The 14090-nt window shown below is 40.8% G+C and overlaps 1 protein-coding gene across 1 annotated transcript; it reads right to left on the bottom strand.

Annotated features, from left to right (window-relative positions):
* Positions 1–2975: 2975 nt before the first annotated feature.
* Positions 2976–4213, bottom strand: nkx2.9 (NK2 transcription factor related, locus 9 (Drosophila)). The gene is made up of 2 exons (XM_035168492.1): positions 4072–4213; positions 2976–3529 (listed from the first exon to the last, which is right to left on the bottom strand). Exons 1-2 carry the CDS (start codon positions 4211–4213, stop codon positions 2976–2978), a joined length of 696 nt encoding a protein of 231 aa, XP_035024383.1.
* Between the last annotated feature and the right edge of the window lie 9877 nt (positions 4214–14090).

Below are 14090 nucleotides of genomic sequence, written 5' to 3'. Positions count from 1 at the left end.
AGTGACAGCAGTTCTAGCCTTTCATGGATGTGCTGTTGGAATGGGTGACACAGGGTGAGGGAGATATACTGGGAGGCTGTGGGAGACATCTTCAGACTTGGGGGAGACAATTCCTCATGTTACTGTGTTAGCGTTTGTATATTTATCCACCTTCTGGTCTCCTTGATGCATCAAGTCTACATTAAACTCTGCTGCTGCCTGAGTTCTCCTTTCACCAGCTTCCAGAAAACTTCCATAACATTACATCTGTTACATTTTTAAATACTTAAACATCACCAGAAATGAAAAAAAGCCCTAATGTGGATTGTAGGACTATGTTTCCTTTTAAAGAAATCACAACCAGACAAGTTGAAAGAGAAATGAACACATTCAGCTGCATTATTTTTGTGTCATCTATTCCAAGAGTTTCACACAGACTCATGCAAATCACTCGGCTACACTACTTATTTAATCATCAGTGTTGGTTTAATATAATGTTTTGTCTCTTTACACTTCGCATTTTATTCATCCACAACAATACATGTTTCTTTATCGTAAAACAAAGTCTTAGTTACCCTAGTTCATACACAAGCAATGAAAAGACAAGTCACATATGTCCAAACATGCACGAACACAGTCTTACCTGAGTATTTATCTAAATCTTGTCTAACATATAAATATTAGTTTTATTCACTATATGTAGAAGGTCTATTTTTGATTTCCCGCTATGTTTTGCTTTTGAAAGATGGCAAATATATTTAAATTAAAACTTTTGTCATTCTTCTTTTAACATATTTACTTTACACACAGAACAATAACTTATATTTTCTATGTGGGGTAGAGATGTAGAAATGAACCCAGAGATTAGAAGAGTATATAAACAGTTGGATGTTTTTAGACTAAACAAAGTTTCAGACGATCACTGGACCAAAACGACCCACAACAAAATCTGTCCAATGAAAAGTTTTCAATATGGGGAGACTTTAGTGTTTGAAATGTTTTTTAACCAGCAAAAATATGAATTTGAGAAGTATAGAATCAGTGTTTTTAAGTCCGGAGGCCATTAAAACCAAATACACATTAAATGTTCTTTGCATCATCTCGACAATACTTCTCCTGTGGCCTTATTTACGTCGACCTTATAACTTTGCTGAGAGAGGCCCTGTGGGGCAGAGCAGTGAGTAAAACTATAGGATGGGCAGGCTAATACAAACCCATCCTTTTCAGTCAATTCTTCGGACCAACTTAAAAAACCAATGGCAACCTCTAAAAGCCTGTCTTTGTCACCCTTAAACCCCAAGATGCTCTAAAACACCATTGTGCAGTTAAACCTCATAAATTTGTCGCAGGGACTGATTAAACATCACGGGAATTGAAACACTAAAGATTTTGTCTAGGTCCCTTTTGGATGGGGGACAATGGTCCATTCACACGGAGACACACAGACAAAAAGAGTGTTTAAGGGAAGATGCAGCGAGCTGAGGGGTTCGGCCAGTCCCCTCCATATGTGATACAAGGTGGCCCCAGCGAGGGGGACAAAGGGCCAGGTGACAGGGACGATGGGCTGCAGGGTCACAGGACGAGCAAACAACATTATAGGGGGCGTGAAAGCAGAAGACCCCCCTCGTCACCGATGAAATACTGACATGATTTTAAACACTGAAGCATATTCTTCATTATAAAACATTCAAACCAGACTGGGGAGGCTTGGACGAGGCGACGCTGCCACACGGAAATGGATCGAGTGTATGTGAGGATATCTGACAATGTGAAAATATGCACTATTGGAGTTTTCCCACACACTTTATGTCGATGTAAGTTACTGTTAAGGGTTGTTTTGAACAGGCCTGGGTGCACTGTAAATAAAAACATGAGAAAAAACATTATATAAGCTCCTCTGTGATCGTCCTGTTCTGCTTATCATAGCATCTTCCTCCTCTACTCCCCCTGTTCTTGTATCTAATAAAATATTAAAGATCAGTCAGTCACCTGCCTTTAATTCAGCCTGTTGCACCTTTAAAACTCCTTATTTCTCCTTCCTCTCAGAACATGAACGAAGCTCCAGTCGCTGCATTTGTCCCACTTGCCTCAGAATAACAAAAGTTCACAGTATAAAAGGGGAAAGCAGCCCATGGGCCCAGACGACTACATGGAGCTATAGTGAGGGATGTTTACTGGCCACCTATTCTTATGCTTAAGCAAATCCAGTCTCTTTAGGAGAAATGTTTGCTCAGCTTTTGGCTGAATAATTAGTTTCCTTTACCATTAGAAAGGCCCCTGAGCCCCTGTCATGACCTGCTACATCTTTTAGATTTGACAAATTCTATATATTTTAGACTAAAATGTATGATTTTAAAACAACTGAACAGATTTTAAGCCCAAATGGAGAACGTTCAAGAGCTTCAACACTATTTCTAAAAGGAAAAACAACTAAAAACAGCTGAATTAATCAAATAAAATGAGTATTTCTGCATTAATTTGCTTTGATTCAGGAAATATATGAAGATTTGGGGGATAAACTTGAAAGAAGAAAACACATTACACTAAAATACAAAATATGTGAGAGTTTTATTAATAATTTTTGTTCACAAATAGAAACAGTTCAAACAAGTGAAAGAAACTTTCAAACAACAAATAACATAAAATTTCCTTCAAACATTCAGGCTATAATAATAATAATACCTCTTCTATCAGCGCCTAATGAACACTACTGTACATTATCTGCCATCAAGTTATTCATACAAATATTGTGTTTAAACGGCTTAAAAAAACATACAAGTACATTATCCCGGCGGATAATTCAAAATCCAGGCCACACCGATGAGGCCCACGTAGAGAAAATAGATATGCAAAAATAAAATGTGCAAAAATACGTTTGGTTCTAAAAATCTAAATGTTTAAGTTGCTCGAAAATCTGCTGAACATTCAGAAAACATTTGATGCGATTCTAAATGAGTTTGTGCATGAATAATTCAAAAAACAAAAAGATGAGGCCTTCATTTGAAAGAGTTAAAGTGAACAGAGTCGCTCCAAAAGTCTCTCCAGGCGAATCTGGAGGCCGCCGCGGTGGGAAAGTGCTGGTACCTGGGAGGAAGAGCGAGCGGGGAGGGGTGCTGCAGAGCCGGGTAGGCCAAGGGGAAGGAATGGGGCAAACACCCGGGTTTCTCCGTGTCCAGTAAGCAGGTGTGGAAAGGTTTCCCGTCCCGCACCAGGATCGGGACGACGAGCCTGCGCAGCACCGGGGGATGCTGCGCCATCTCCGCGTCGTGGAGGAGCTCCGCGCGGCCTCTCTTCATCTTGTAGCGGTGGTTCTGGAACCAGATCTTCACCTGGGTCGGGGTCAGGCTGAGGAGCCGGGCCAGCTGCTCCCTCTCCGGGCCGGACAGGTAGCGCTGCTGGCGGAAGCGCCTCTCCAGCTCCAGGGTCTGGCCCTTGGAGAACAGGACCCGCCGCTTCTTGCTCTTCTTGCTCTTGTCGGGCTCCGAGTCCAGGGACGAGTCGTCCGGCTTGGTGGAGTCCGGGGAGGCCTCGAGGCTGCCTTCATCCGAGGCTGCAGGAATAAACACCGGTTAGTCCACATATAGGAATAACGTGATAATAAACATAGAGCATTACACATTACATTTTCCATCTGTCTACATCCATTCATGTATTTGTCCATCTAAATATATACAGGTTAGTCCACACTTCTATACATAGAAATAATATCATAATACATAGAGCTTATACACATTGAATTTTCTATATCGACAACCATACATCCATTTATCCACCTCTATCTATCCATCCATCTACACATCTATCTATATCTCTTTGTCCTATCCATCCATCTTTCTACCCATCCATCTATCTATTGATCTCTTTCCATCCATCCATCTTTATCCATCTTTATCCATCCATCCATCCATCCATTCTTCTATGTATCCAAATTATTTTCTGAGGAAGGCCCACAATCTTCTAACATCCATTCTCCTAATAAACGTTATTAGAAATGTCAAAATAAAGCGTATTAATACTTAACATTAAACACTGGACATGGTGGATTAGTAAAACCCAGCATCATCACCAAAATGGCTTGAAACGTGCACTTACATATGCAGGGGCTCCGGTCGCAGTCCATCCAGGAGGAGTAGGGCGAGCTGGAGGAGCAGGAGGAGTAGCCGGGCACCGTCTCCAGCTCGGGCAGATCCAGGATGCTCCTGACGGAGAAGCTGAACTTGGTCGGTGCAGCCATGTCGCGTCCTCGTGCCAGTGCAGACTCAGTCCAGGGGTTGTGAGTTTGTTTTTTTAGGAAATAAACAAGCACTCAGAGTAAGCCTGTCCAGGGAGGATGCTCTCTCTCTCTCTCTCTCTCTCTCTCTCTCCTCTCCACTTTACGCACTGTCCAAACACCAGTGTGTGTTTGTGTGTGTGTGTGTGCGCACTGGGCTCAGTGTTTACACAAACAGTTCTCCATAAGCTGCAAACACAAGCCTGCGCGCTTATAAAGCCTCCTCCTCCGCTGGGTACCTGAAAGGCTGGAGTGCTGTCACCCAATGACGGTAGGTGTGGAGGCTGCGAGTGGAACAAAAAAAAAAAAAAACTCCTCTCAACAATGAGCGAAGGAAACACTCGTCATCATTACAGATTCGCCCCGTATCGTCAAACTGGGGAAACAGATAATGGTGATTGTTGGAGCTGAATCACGTCTTGGGTGGCAACTGACAACAGAGGCCGTCCCATCATCAGCCCTCTCCCCCCCCCCCAACCCCATCCTCCTCTCCTCCCTCACTGCCTCCCTCCTCTCATCCAGAACAACGTGTCCAGCATTTGCATACAAAGTGAGCAATTAGCCTGAGAGTTGGTTTAACTAATACGTCCATTAGAGGCGTATTAATTACAGGCGTGAGAAATGTGCACTTTTATGGAAGGTGATGGATTCTCGAGCATGTGGCTTCTTGTTTTCAGAAAAAATCGTCCTTTTTCTACACTTTTTTCTGGATGATTTAAGATGATAATACTCTCAGGATTTTTGTAAATGCTAAACTTGATATTTAGTTTGAATATTTTTGACCCAGTATAACTACTCCTGGCACAGAAAAACACAGTTGGATTAATGTAAACTATGTCCTCATAAGAGAATTTACAATTATTGAAAGTGCAATAATGAACAATAACGAAAAAACACTTAAAATGTCCTTACACCTGCAACTATACTTTATAGCTTTGTTTTATAAAATAATATTTACTGATTAACACCAGTTAACATATGTGTCATGAAGGTGTATTTCTTGCCAGTGAATGAAACTGAATTATTGTCCTGTTATAGGATTTGCTGTCATTATATCTGATAAGAATCGAATTAAAATCAGTTTCCACTTTCCAATGTGTTTTTGTTATAGCTTAAAGTTTCAATGTCCTCAATAATGTTTTGCACGTGCAGAATTTGACCCTGAAGCTTTTTGCTGATGACAGGAAACATTTTTGTTTACAACTACACTTTATGGTGTTTTATAAAATATTTATAAATGGTCTAAAATGGAACTAAATACCTGGTTTAAAGTATAATATTGCTAAAGTAAATTAATTGTACAATAAAGACTTTTTATGTCCAACTTGAAGTTCCAAACAAGTTTCTGACAAATTGAAGCGATGACTGATCTTTGCTGACAGGATTTTATTCATTGATAATCAAGATGAATTATCGATAATTAATCTTACTTTACGCACAGAACCTAAAGGAAGCGCTGTGGCTCAGAAATGCGCAATTTACTGCGCATTTTAACGCCATTTAATAGTGAAACAAATGGATTCCTTCGTGGAGAACACAGCGGATCTTCCTCCACTCATTCTGACGCCTACAGGCTGATATCTTGGCTCCATCCAGACACACAAAACGCATTAAATGCAAAGCGTGAATCCAGCCTTATGTGGGGGGCTGCTGCTGTTTTTAACTCGTATTTGATATTGATATTAGGCCCTTATCCACTTGAAGCGCGGTGCATGAGGCCGGGGACGGAGAGTGGTGGTGGAACATGCCTCCCCAGTCGTCCTGGGTGGTCGGACGAGAGGGAACACAAATACATGCCAACCAGAGGAGGGGAACAAAAGGGGAAAATGTAGCCCCGCGTCCGAGACCCGTTGGAAGCATTTGTTCCAGTCAAGATTTTGCATTTGTTTAGTCCCGCAATAATGCCTGATTGACGCCCAGGCACAATGTCCTTTAACTTTGCAGGATAAATCCGAGCTTGTTCCGTGTTGTCATGGTTTTGAATGGAGCTGAATGGGATCTGGGACACTATCTACTGCTCTGCGTCTCCGGCCGCCAAGTCCATAGTCCGGGGCAATATTACACGTGTGATTCAGGACGTATTAAATTCCTTTTAAATTCCTCTTTAGATTTTCAGAGCTCAGCAAAAGTCAGTGACCCAGATTTATCCTAAACGAGCCTTTAACGCTTGTTTTTTCCCCCCATTTAAAAACGTTTACGCACATTACGCACACGTTTCCTCTGAAAACAAACAATACCCAGCAACTTTTATGATGATAATGTGTTATCACCAAACCCTGTGAGAACCATGCCCTCCTTCAGGCTCCTTTTCTGTGTACACATCGGCCTCCAGTGGTTGACAAACACCAGCGGATTACAGTAGCGCAGGTTTGCTGAGTGGATAGTTTACAGAGGGCACTCGATTGGAGAGCAAAAACACGCACAGGCAAAGAGAAGTCATGTCCAAAGAGCGGGAATTTTCTCTGTCCACAATGACCCAGCAGCCCCTTAATCTATTTAACACCCACAGGCTTCAGCCGGAGAGGGTCCTCTGCAGCCCCAAGAGCTCTCCACTGCCAAATATTTACTCTGTTGTTCAGCTCTCCATCTCCAATCCCTCCTCAGACAAACCCCGGACTCCACTCGCTCGCTTCTGGAATCAGCTGCTTAAACAGACAGTTTGAACATTTTTCACCCGAGCAACGAGGGGAAGTCCAAATAAAGCTTTGCAGACATGAGTTAAAAAACAAGTGAACCACAGAGTGTGATTCACTCAGATGTTAAAATTTCAATTTCCTTCTTAACTAAAAAATGTGTTTTGGTTATTGTCCCCCTGCAGAATGATGTGCAGTTTGACACTGGGGGACCGTTTTCACATTCATCTGCTGAAGAGACAGTTTTCTTTGTTCTCACCTTAAATCAGTGCTTTGTTCATATCAGTAAACATGTTTGACATTTGGAAGCCGAACAGGAAATGCTACAACAAACCTAAAATGGAAAAACCTAAACCTCCATTGCACCTCCACTGAAAAATCTACTTTTTTTAGGAGACAACTTTTGAGATGCAAATATTTTTGCTCATTCAAATGTTGTTATTTCTTCACTGAGCATTAATGGAGTATAAATGATTTTGAGACTTTTTTTCAAGGAGAGCAGAGTATTTTTTTATGTCTTTATATGTCTGACATCTCTAATAGAGACAATGAATGCACCACGAGGCCCCTTCGTACATTTCTGTATTGTTGTGTCCATATAGTAAATTTAAGTCTCAGGTCAGTATCTGGATGTTTCCTGGGCCCATCGGTTCAAATGAAAGGTGACTGCAAATAAAAGAACAATGTCCTCTGATTCGATCTTCCCTCAAAAGAGTTGGATTTAAAAATTGAACAGCACTTGGCTATTTCTTTCAAGTCTCAGGCCAAAGTTGAGATAACAAAGAAGTCGGCTGATTAACAGGCAACTTTTGATGATGAATGCAAGAAGCTGTATATGTTAAATTGGTGGAGTGTCCCTTTAACTGCTCATATCAAAGTAAATATTCATTTAACACAACATCCAGCATGTTACCACTGTGCCATCTGCTGACATCCTCAGTACCTCCAGCCCTGAACTGGTACTTTACATTAAGACCAGTGCAGAGATTAAACCCCTGAGATGTTTATCTGATTCCAGTCTGATTGTCCGTCACCTTTACAGCCACAATGAGGCCTCTGTTACTCCACAGCACAGCGTGATGGCTTTAGTGTAGCATCACGCTCCAGCAGCTGCACCTGCCGCCGCCGCCGCCGTCCTCGCTCCTCTCCCCCTGTCCTGTAAATACCATTAGCATTTTGGAGAGGGGCAGCAGGGGATAATTACTTGGCCGCCACATCACTCTCTGTAGTAAACTGGGGTCTTGTGAGGCGGCTTGACCAAGCAGCAGCTGTGTGTTTGCTGCTCAGTGTGTGTGTGTGTGTGTGTGTGTGTGTGTGTGTGTGTGTGTGTGTGTGTGTGTGTGTGTGTGTGTGTCCACAAGTCAGGTTTGTTTGTCTGATGCTTTAAGACACAAAGCCAGTGTGTACCAATGGGATTTTCACAAGAGAAGATACAAAACACAGGAAAGAGAGAACGATCCTGGAACATCAACATGAGCATTACGACAATCAAGTGTGTTTATTGAAATAGAAATCAAGAGAAACCACGTGTAGAACGACTTGTCACACACAAGGAGACGCCACTTAACACCATTGGTTTTAAAGAGAAGCTTAACACATTAAATCCTTTTAGTTTTTTAAAGAAGCCAAAAGCACAATTATACTTCTTGATTGGCATTTTCCATTTGAGGTTTCAATTCATGTCACACTTTGATTTTATATTTTAAAATGTCATGATTTCAGAAAACACAAAATTATAAATGTTTTTGTCTTGAAAAATCAAGTATTATCAAATGTATGTAAAAGTAATAAATGTACTTAGAACTTGCAATATTACTTTTAATCTCTGTGCTTGTGGTGTGATTGATTATTTATCTAGATTACCAGCAGTGGTCAGTCATTGATTCATTCATATTAATGGTTGTTAAAAATTAAAACTTGAGTTATATTCCCTCTGGGGACACAGATTATAAAACACGCAAACGTAAACAGGAGTCTCTCAGAAATATCACTTACTTTTCAGCTGAGTTGTTTCCACAGCTGCCATCAGCCCAGTCTATCTCTGTATGTGAGATCAGCTCTGTGTGGAAGAAACACAACTATATTTAACATTTTAACATGATCAGAACTGCTCATCTTTAATTATATTTATTATTCATACACTTGTATATTGTTCAAAATAGACGAGTAGCTCCTTTATTAATTATATCAAGACCAATTCCAGAAAAAAGTACGATAGTGGTCTTTTTCAAACAAGATTTAATTTACAAGTGTTTAACTTGTGATAACAATATAGTCACTGAACTCATTGTTGTCTCGTGTCTGTTCCAGTTAAAGCTTTGAACTAACAAACTGTGAGTCCACTGACATGCATGAGAACATAGACACTAAGACACAGAAAATAAGTGAGATGAAAATATGAAATAAATAAATAAAACAGAATCAGGCTGAATTAAACTCACATTCTAAACAGTTTGTGTTTCCATCTTTTTCAGTCATGTTCCAGATTTTGTTCTCATGAAAAAACCTGTGGAAACAAAGGAAAGTGATTTTCAGTCACAGTGTAAAGAAGCTAACTGTTTGATAAAAGAAGTAAAGGACGTAACTTTAATCTGTTACAAAGTTCTTTCTGAAAATAAAAACTTTTTACTTCTGTGCACTATCAACATTTGAAGCCTCTGAACCTGTTGTTGCTGCTGGAGACATGTTTGATACGTGGTCGCCCTCTAGAGGACACACATTGAAACTGACAGACATGGTCCTGCTTCAACCTTTAAATTCAAACCACACACTGTGGATGAAGTTCACCTCAGTCTTTATCTGCCAGGTGGAAAACACCTGAGGCTTGTTCCTCAGACGTGGTTCTTCTGTTGCTCTTCACTCTCAGCTGCCTGATGTGAAACTAAGGGGTGACCAGTGGTGGGAGGATGAAACCAGCTGCTGGTCCTTCATGATGTGGGGATACATCCCACATCATCCCACAGACAGGGAGCTCTAACTACAGTTAGAGCTCCCTGTCTAACTGAGGTGAGTCCCCTGCACACCTTTACCTCCAGCCACATTCAGACCTGCACATGAACAGACAAAGGATCAGTCACTGAGGCTACAAACAACTGGAGCCTACAGGTATTTTCAAATATTGGATCAATCAATTATTAAAAGCCAGACCTTTCATTTGGATTTATGCATTTAAAAGTGTCTTACAAGTAAAAGCCAATTTAATTGACAAGCAAAGCACGTTGATTTTTTTAAACACTAGAAGAAGGATGAATAAAAGCATGAGGAATGCACACATATAAAAATAAACTAAAATATAATCAAAAAAGCATTCACATAACTACAAACATAACTTTTAGATGTTCTCTCCTACAATCAGAGAGACGTGTCATCAGTCCTGAGCACAGACAGACAACCAGAGGCTTTAACAACCATCAGCCTGTTGACAGGTGACCTGGTCCCTCACAGAGTCCTGGTCCCTGCATCACGGAGTCAGGCTGAGATCCCACGAAGAAACAGAAAACACTGAGACTCAATGAATCCACAGAACGACTCTGGCAGGTTCAGGATGCTTGGAAACAACCTTCATGTCAAGGACCAAGGGCAAAGGACGGTGACACCAAATGTTGATTAGTGCCTGAAACTTTTACACAGTATGAACTAAAAACACAAGGAGGCGCTTAAAATGAAAAACGTGTAACATTCAAAACAGAAAAAAACTAGAACCTCACCAGGCATTTATATCTATTCATAACATGTAGCAGTTAATGAAAGACAGAACATATAAATACATGATATATAGTACTAGATATAACCTATTTACCACATGAATGCTAGGTGCTGTGGGGAGCTATCACAATATGAAATACCAATTTATCTGTTTGCTAAATGTCCATTAGATGGCGCCACTGTACTTGGAATAAGCAGGTTGTGTGGTTGTGTGTTGGCAGAGGCAGTGACCCTCTGGAGACACTGAGACCAACATGGACACACAGAGAGGGACACTCCAGTGTTGTTGTCACACCAGGGAACAACTTGAGAAGGTTCTTCCTCAGTGTCCAGTTCTCTGGTGCTCAACAGCGCCCCCTGCAGTGTCACTAACTCATGCAACTTGTCATTGAATTGTGTAAAAAGCAGCAGAATCAGCTTCCACGTCAGGAGGCGTCACCAAGCTGCACGTGGACTGGATTCAGGAGGCCTCGGTGAACATTCATTGTCATCATATGAAATATTCCTTATCAATTAAGCAGATACAATATATTTAAACATAATTCAACAGCAGGATATAAAGAAAGTTATTCTAGTTTCTAACATTCCCACGTTGTATTCGTTTCCTCCTCAGACATCAGGCTCATAATCAAACAACATCAGTTGTGTGTCGCTGCTCCACACGGACACACGCACGTGACTCCGCTCGGCCTCTGTTTGTTTATGAGGACACTGAACACTGGGTTCACTCGGTAATCTAATAACACTGTGTAAAACACTGGTGAAGCCGGGCCTGACTAATTACAGGAATGTCTCTGGATCTTAATGCATGAGGAAATTTAATATAAGTCCAGCTCAGGTATGACTCAACCGTTCCTCGGCTCTATATGGCGCATGTAACGCGGCGGTGTGGTCTGCATCAACACCCCATTTGCACGTTTCTGCACAAAGGAGACGCTGCGTAAAAGCGCAGAAAGGTTGAACTCTGCGGGTTTTTCTCCTCCGCTGTCCTCGGTGCGGGACAAAGAAAGGTCCAAATTAGGGCGGAATGAAATATTTAATACTAATGGGTGCCAGGTGCCAGACGCACAGATGTCAAAGTGATGTATGCGTAAAAGTGTCGTAAATATTGTTCCTTTTTGTCGCACTCGGCTGAACTCCAGGCCAGGCCTCTGAAACACGACTACACACGTCTTTAACCCGCGCTCGTCCTCATTAAGGCCGCGCTAAAGTTACCTCGCCTCTCAACCCGGGCGAAGTGCTAACCTGCGCACAGACTTTAATGGTGTCGCTCAGGACGCAGAGGTTGGAGTCGCCAGGTTAAAGAGATGTCACCCTCCAGCTCCTCACATGAAAGCTCCGTGCAGTCTTATCTGAATATCACACACACTCCCTTTCACACACACTCCCTTTCACACACACACACACACACACACACACACACACACACACACACACACACACACACACACACACACACACACACACACACACACACACACACACACACACACACACACACACACACACACACACACACACACACACACAGGGGACAGTTAGTGGTGGCTTGGATTTCACCGCTCTGCTGCTTCCTCTTTTTACAGTAACCGGATCAGTCAGTGCGTCTCTGGCTGAGCTCAGTGTCCCGACTGGAGATGTGTCTGAAGTTTAGCAATGACTTTTGGAAATGATAGTTAACTAAAACAACCAATACAATACAAATAAATAATACTAATAAAAATAACAACAACAACAGTAATAATTATGTTTTTGTCTCGAAAACATTTCAGTTTATCATATTATTTGTCTATAAACTATTGGTGAATCAATATCCCATGAATTCCGCTACTGATAATGAACTTTATGCAGAAGTACTTCGATCTTGTAGTAATACTTCTGCAGTGTAGAAATACGCTGTTAGCAGTATGAGTAGTAAAAGACCTACATTAGATATTAGAAAGTAAAAATAAGAAAGTATAAGTATAAATAAAACACAAAAGGTTGTTCGTTGTGTTGAGTGGCCCATTTCAGAATAAAGTACATTCTAAAGTAAAGTAGTAATGTTAAAGTACAGGCCTCTAACTATTAATGCATTTATCATATAATAATGACTCAGTATATTGATGTTGTTTCGGGAACTGCTCGGTAGTTTCTAAATCCCTGGGATCAATAAAGTCTTATTTTGATCTATAATAAAACATTGTCATTTATTTGTTTATTATTTATATCAATAACCAGAGTTATCAGATAAATGTAGTTGAGGAAAAAGTCAAATATTTGTTATGACTAACAAGCAAAAAAAGGAAAAACCCAAGAAAGTCTAAATACTCAAAATGTACTCTACTTGAGTAAATGTACTTAGTTACTTTCCAACACTGCTTTTAAGTTTTAAGATGATGGATTTGAAATGTTATCGACTTGATGTTGTAAGTGATTCTATGTTGAGTGATTTAGTTTATTTCTTTGTGCCTCAGCTTTTCAACCGAACGTCCTGCGGCCCTGTGAAGATTTATCTCTTAGATCAGATTAGAATCTCTAGAATAAACATCTGTGACGCCACAATTAATTAAATTATAAGTCTTATTGGATTGTTGTTCTATTGGAAAAGGTGGAATTCACTCCCATTACCAGCATCAACGTTATTATATATAGTTTTACTATAAATACTAAATATTTAATCAATTTCAGGTTTAAGGTTTCATGTTCGTACGATATTTTACAAGTGGAATTATTCTGATTTCCAAACAGAAATGTGAAAACGATGTAGAATCAATATTCACTATATTGACGACCTCTCACATTTCGAGGCCATTTTAATATGTAGTAAATAGAAAGACAATCCAGATGTTTACAGACATACAGATGTTCCCTGGTATTATTAACTGTAGAAATAAGAAGATAAACTCTTAATAACTAAATATGTAATTGATTTACATATGATTTTGGTTCGTTTCACAGGAGGTGGTGCAGCCAAACTTCGTGTTTAAATCCCACTGCGGATGAAACTGATCTCCATCATGATCTGAGGGACCTGGGTGACGTCTGACAGGAAAAATATTGAACAAAAATAAAATTCAGACTCTTCTTTCGATCAGAATTAATCGAAATCCTGCTGCACTCGTCGTTCTGTTTGTTTACCACGACGTGTGGCCTTTTCTTTTTTTTCCCCATTGTGACAAACTGTAGAGTTAAAAAAAGATCCTCGTGTCTCCACTTGTTGAACAAGTGCTTATTAAAATCTAAAGGTGGTTAAGTGACTTTGCTGGAGCAGATAGTTGAGGTGGGAGTGTCTGGGTCATCGCAGTTTACTGACGTCTCTGAGCCGACAGGTAAACAAACTCAGGTGGATCACGCGCGCTTTTCCTGGCACAGCCTCGTCCCCTGCGCAAATCTCTGCGGTGCGTCGGAGAAATGCAGGACTGGAGCCGCTGCGTGATTTATTGTGGAGGGGGTTTGTCACTCTGACAAGACCAGACAGTTTTCTGCACAACGCCTGAACACCATGTCTTCATTTTCCAAAA

Source organism: Hippoglossus stenolepis, chromosome 10, assembly GCF_022539355.2.
Source record: "Hippoglossus stenolepis isolate QCI-W04-F060 chromosome 10, HSTE1.2, whole genome shotgun sequence".
NCBI lineage: Eukaryota > Metazoa > Chordata > Actinopteri > Pleuronectiformes > Pleuronectidae > Hippoglossus > Hippoglossus stenolepis.
The sequence above is the reverse complement of the archived record's forward strand: the minus strand, read 5'-3'. Positions and strand labels throughout refer to the sequence as shown.

Excerpts from the sequence above, each read along its gene's own strand:
- nkx2.9 (XM_035168492.1), bottom strand. The coding sequence starts at position 4,213 with ATGGCTGCACCGACCAAGTTCAGCTTCTCCGTCAGGAGCATCCTGGAT. Across the intron at positions 3,530-4,071 it reads CGACCGGAGCCCCTGCATAT|CCTCGGATGAAGGCAGCCTC; the intron begins GTAAGTGCACGT and ends TTATTCCTGCAG.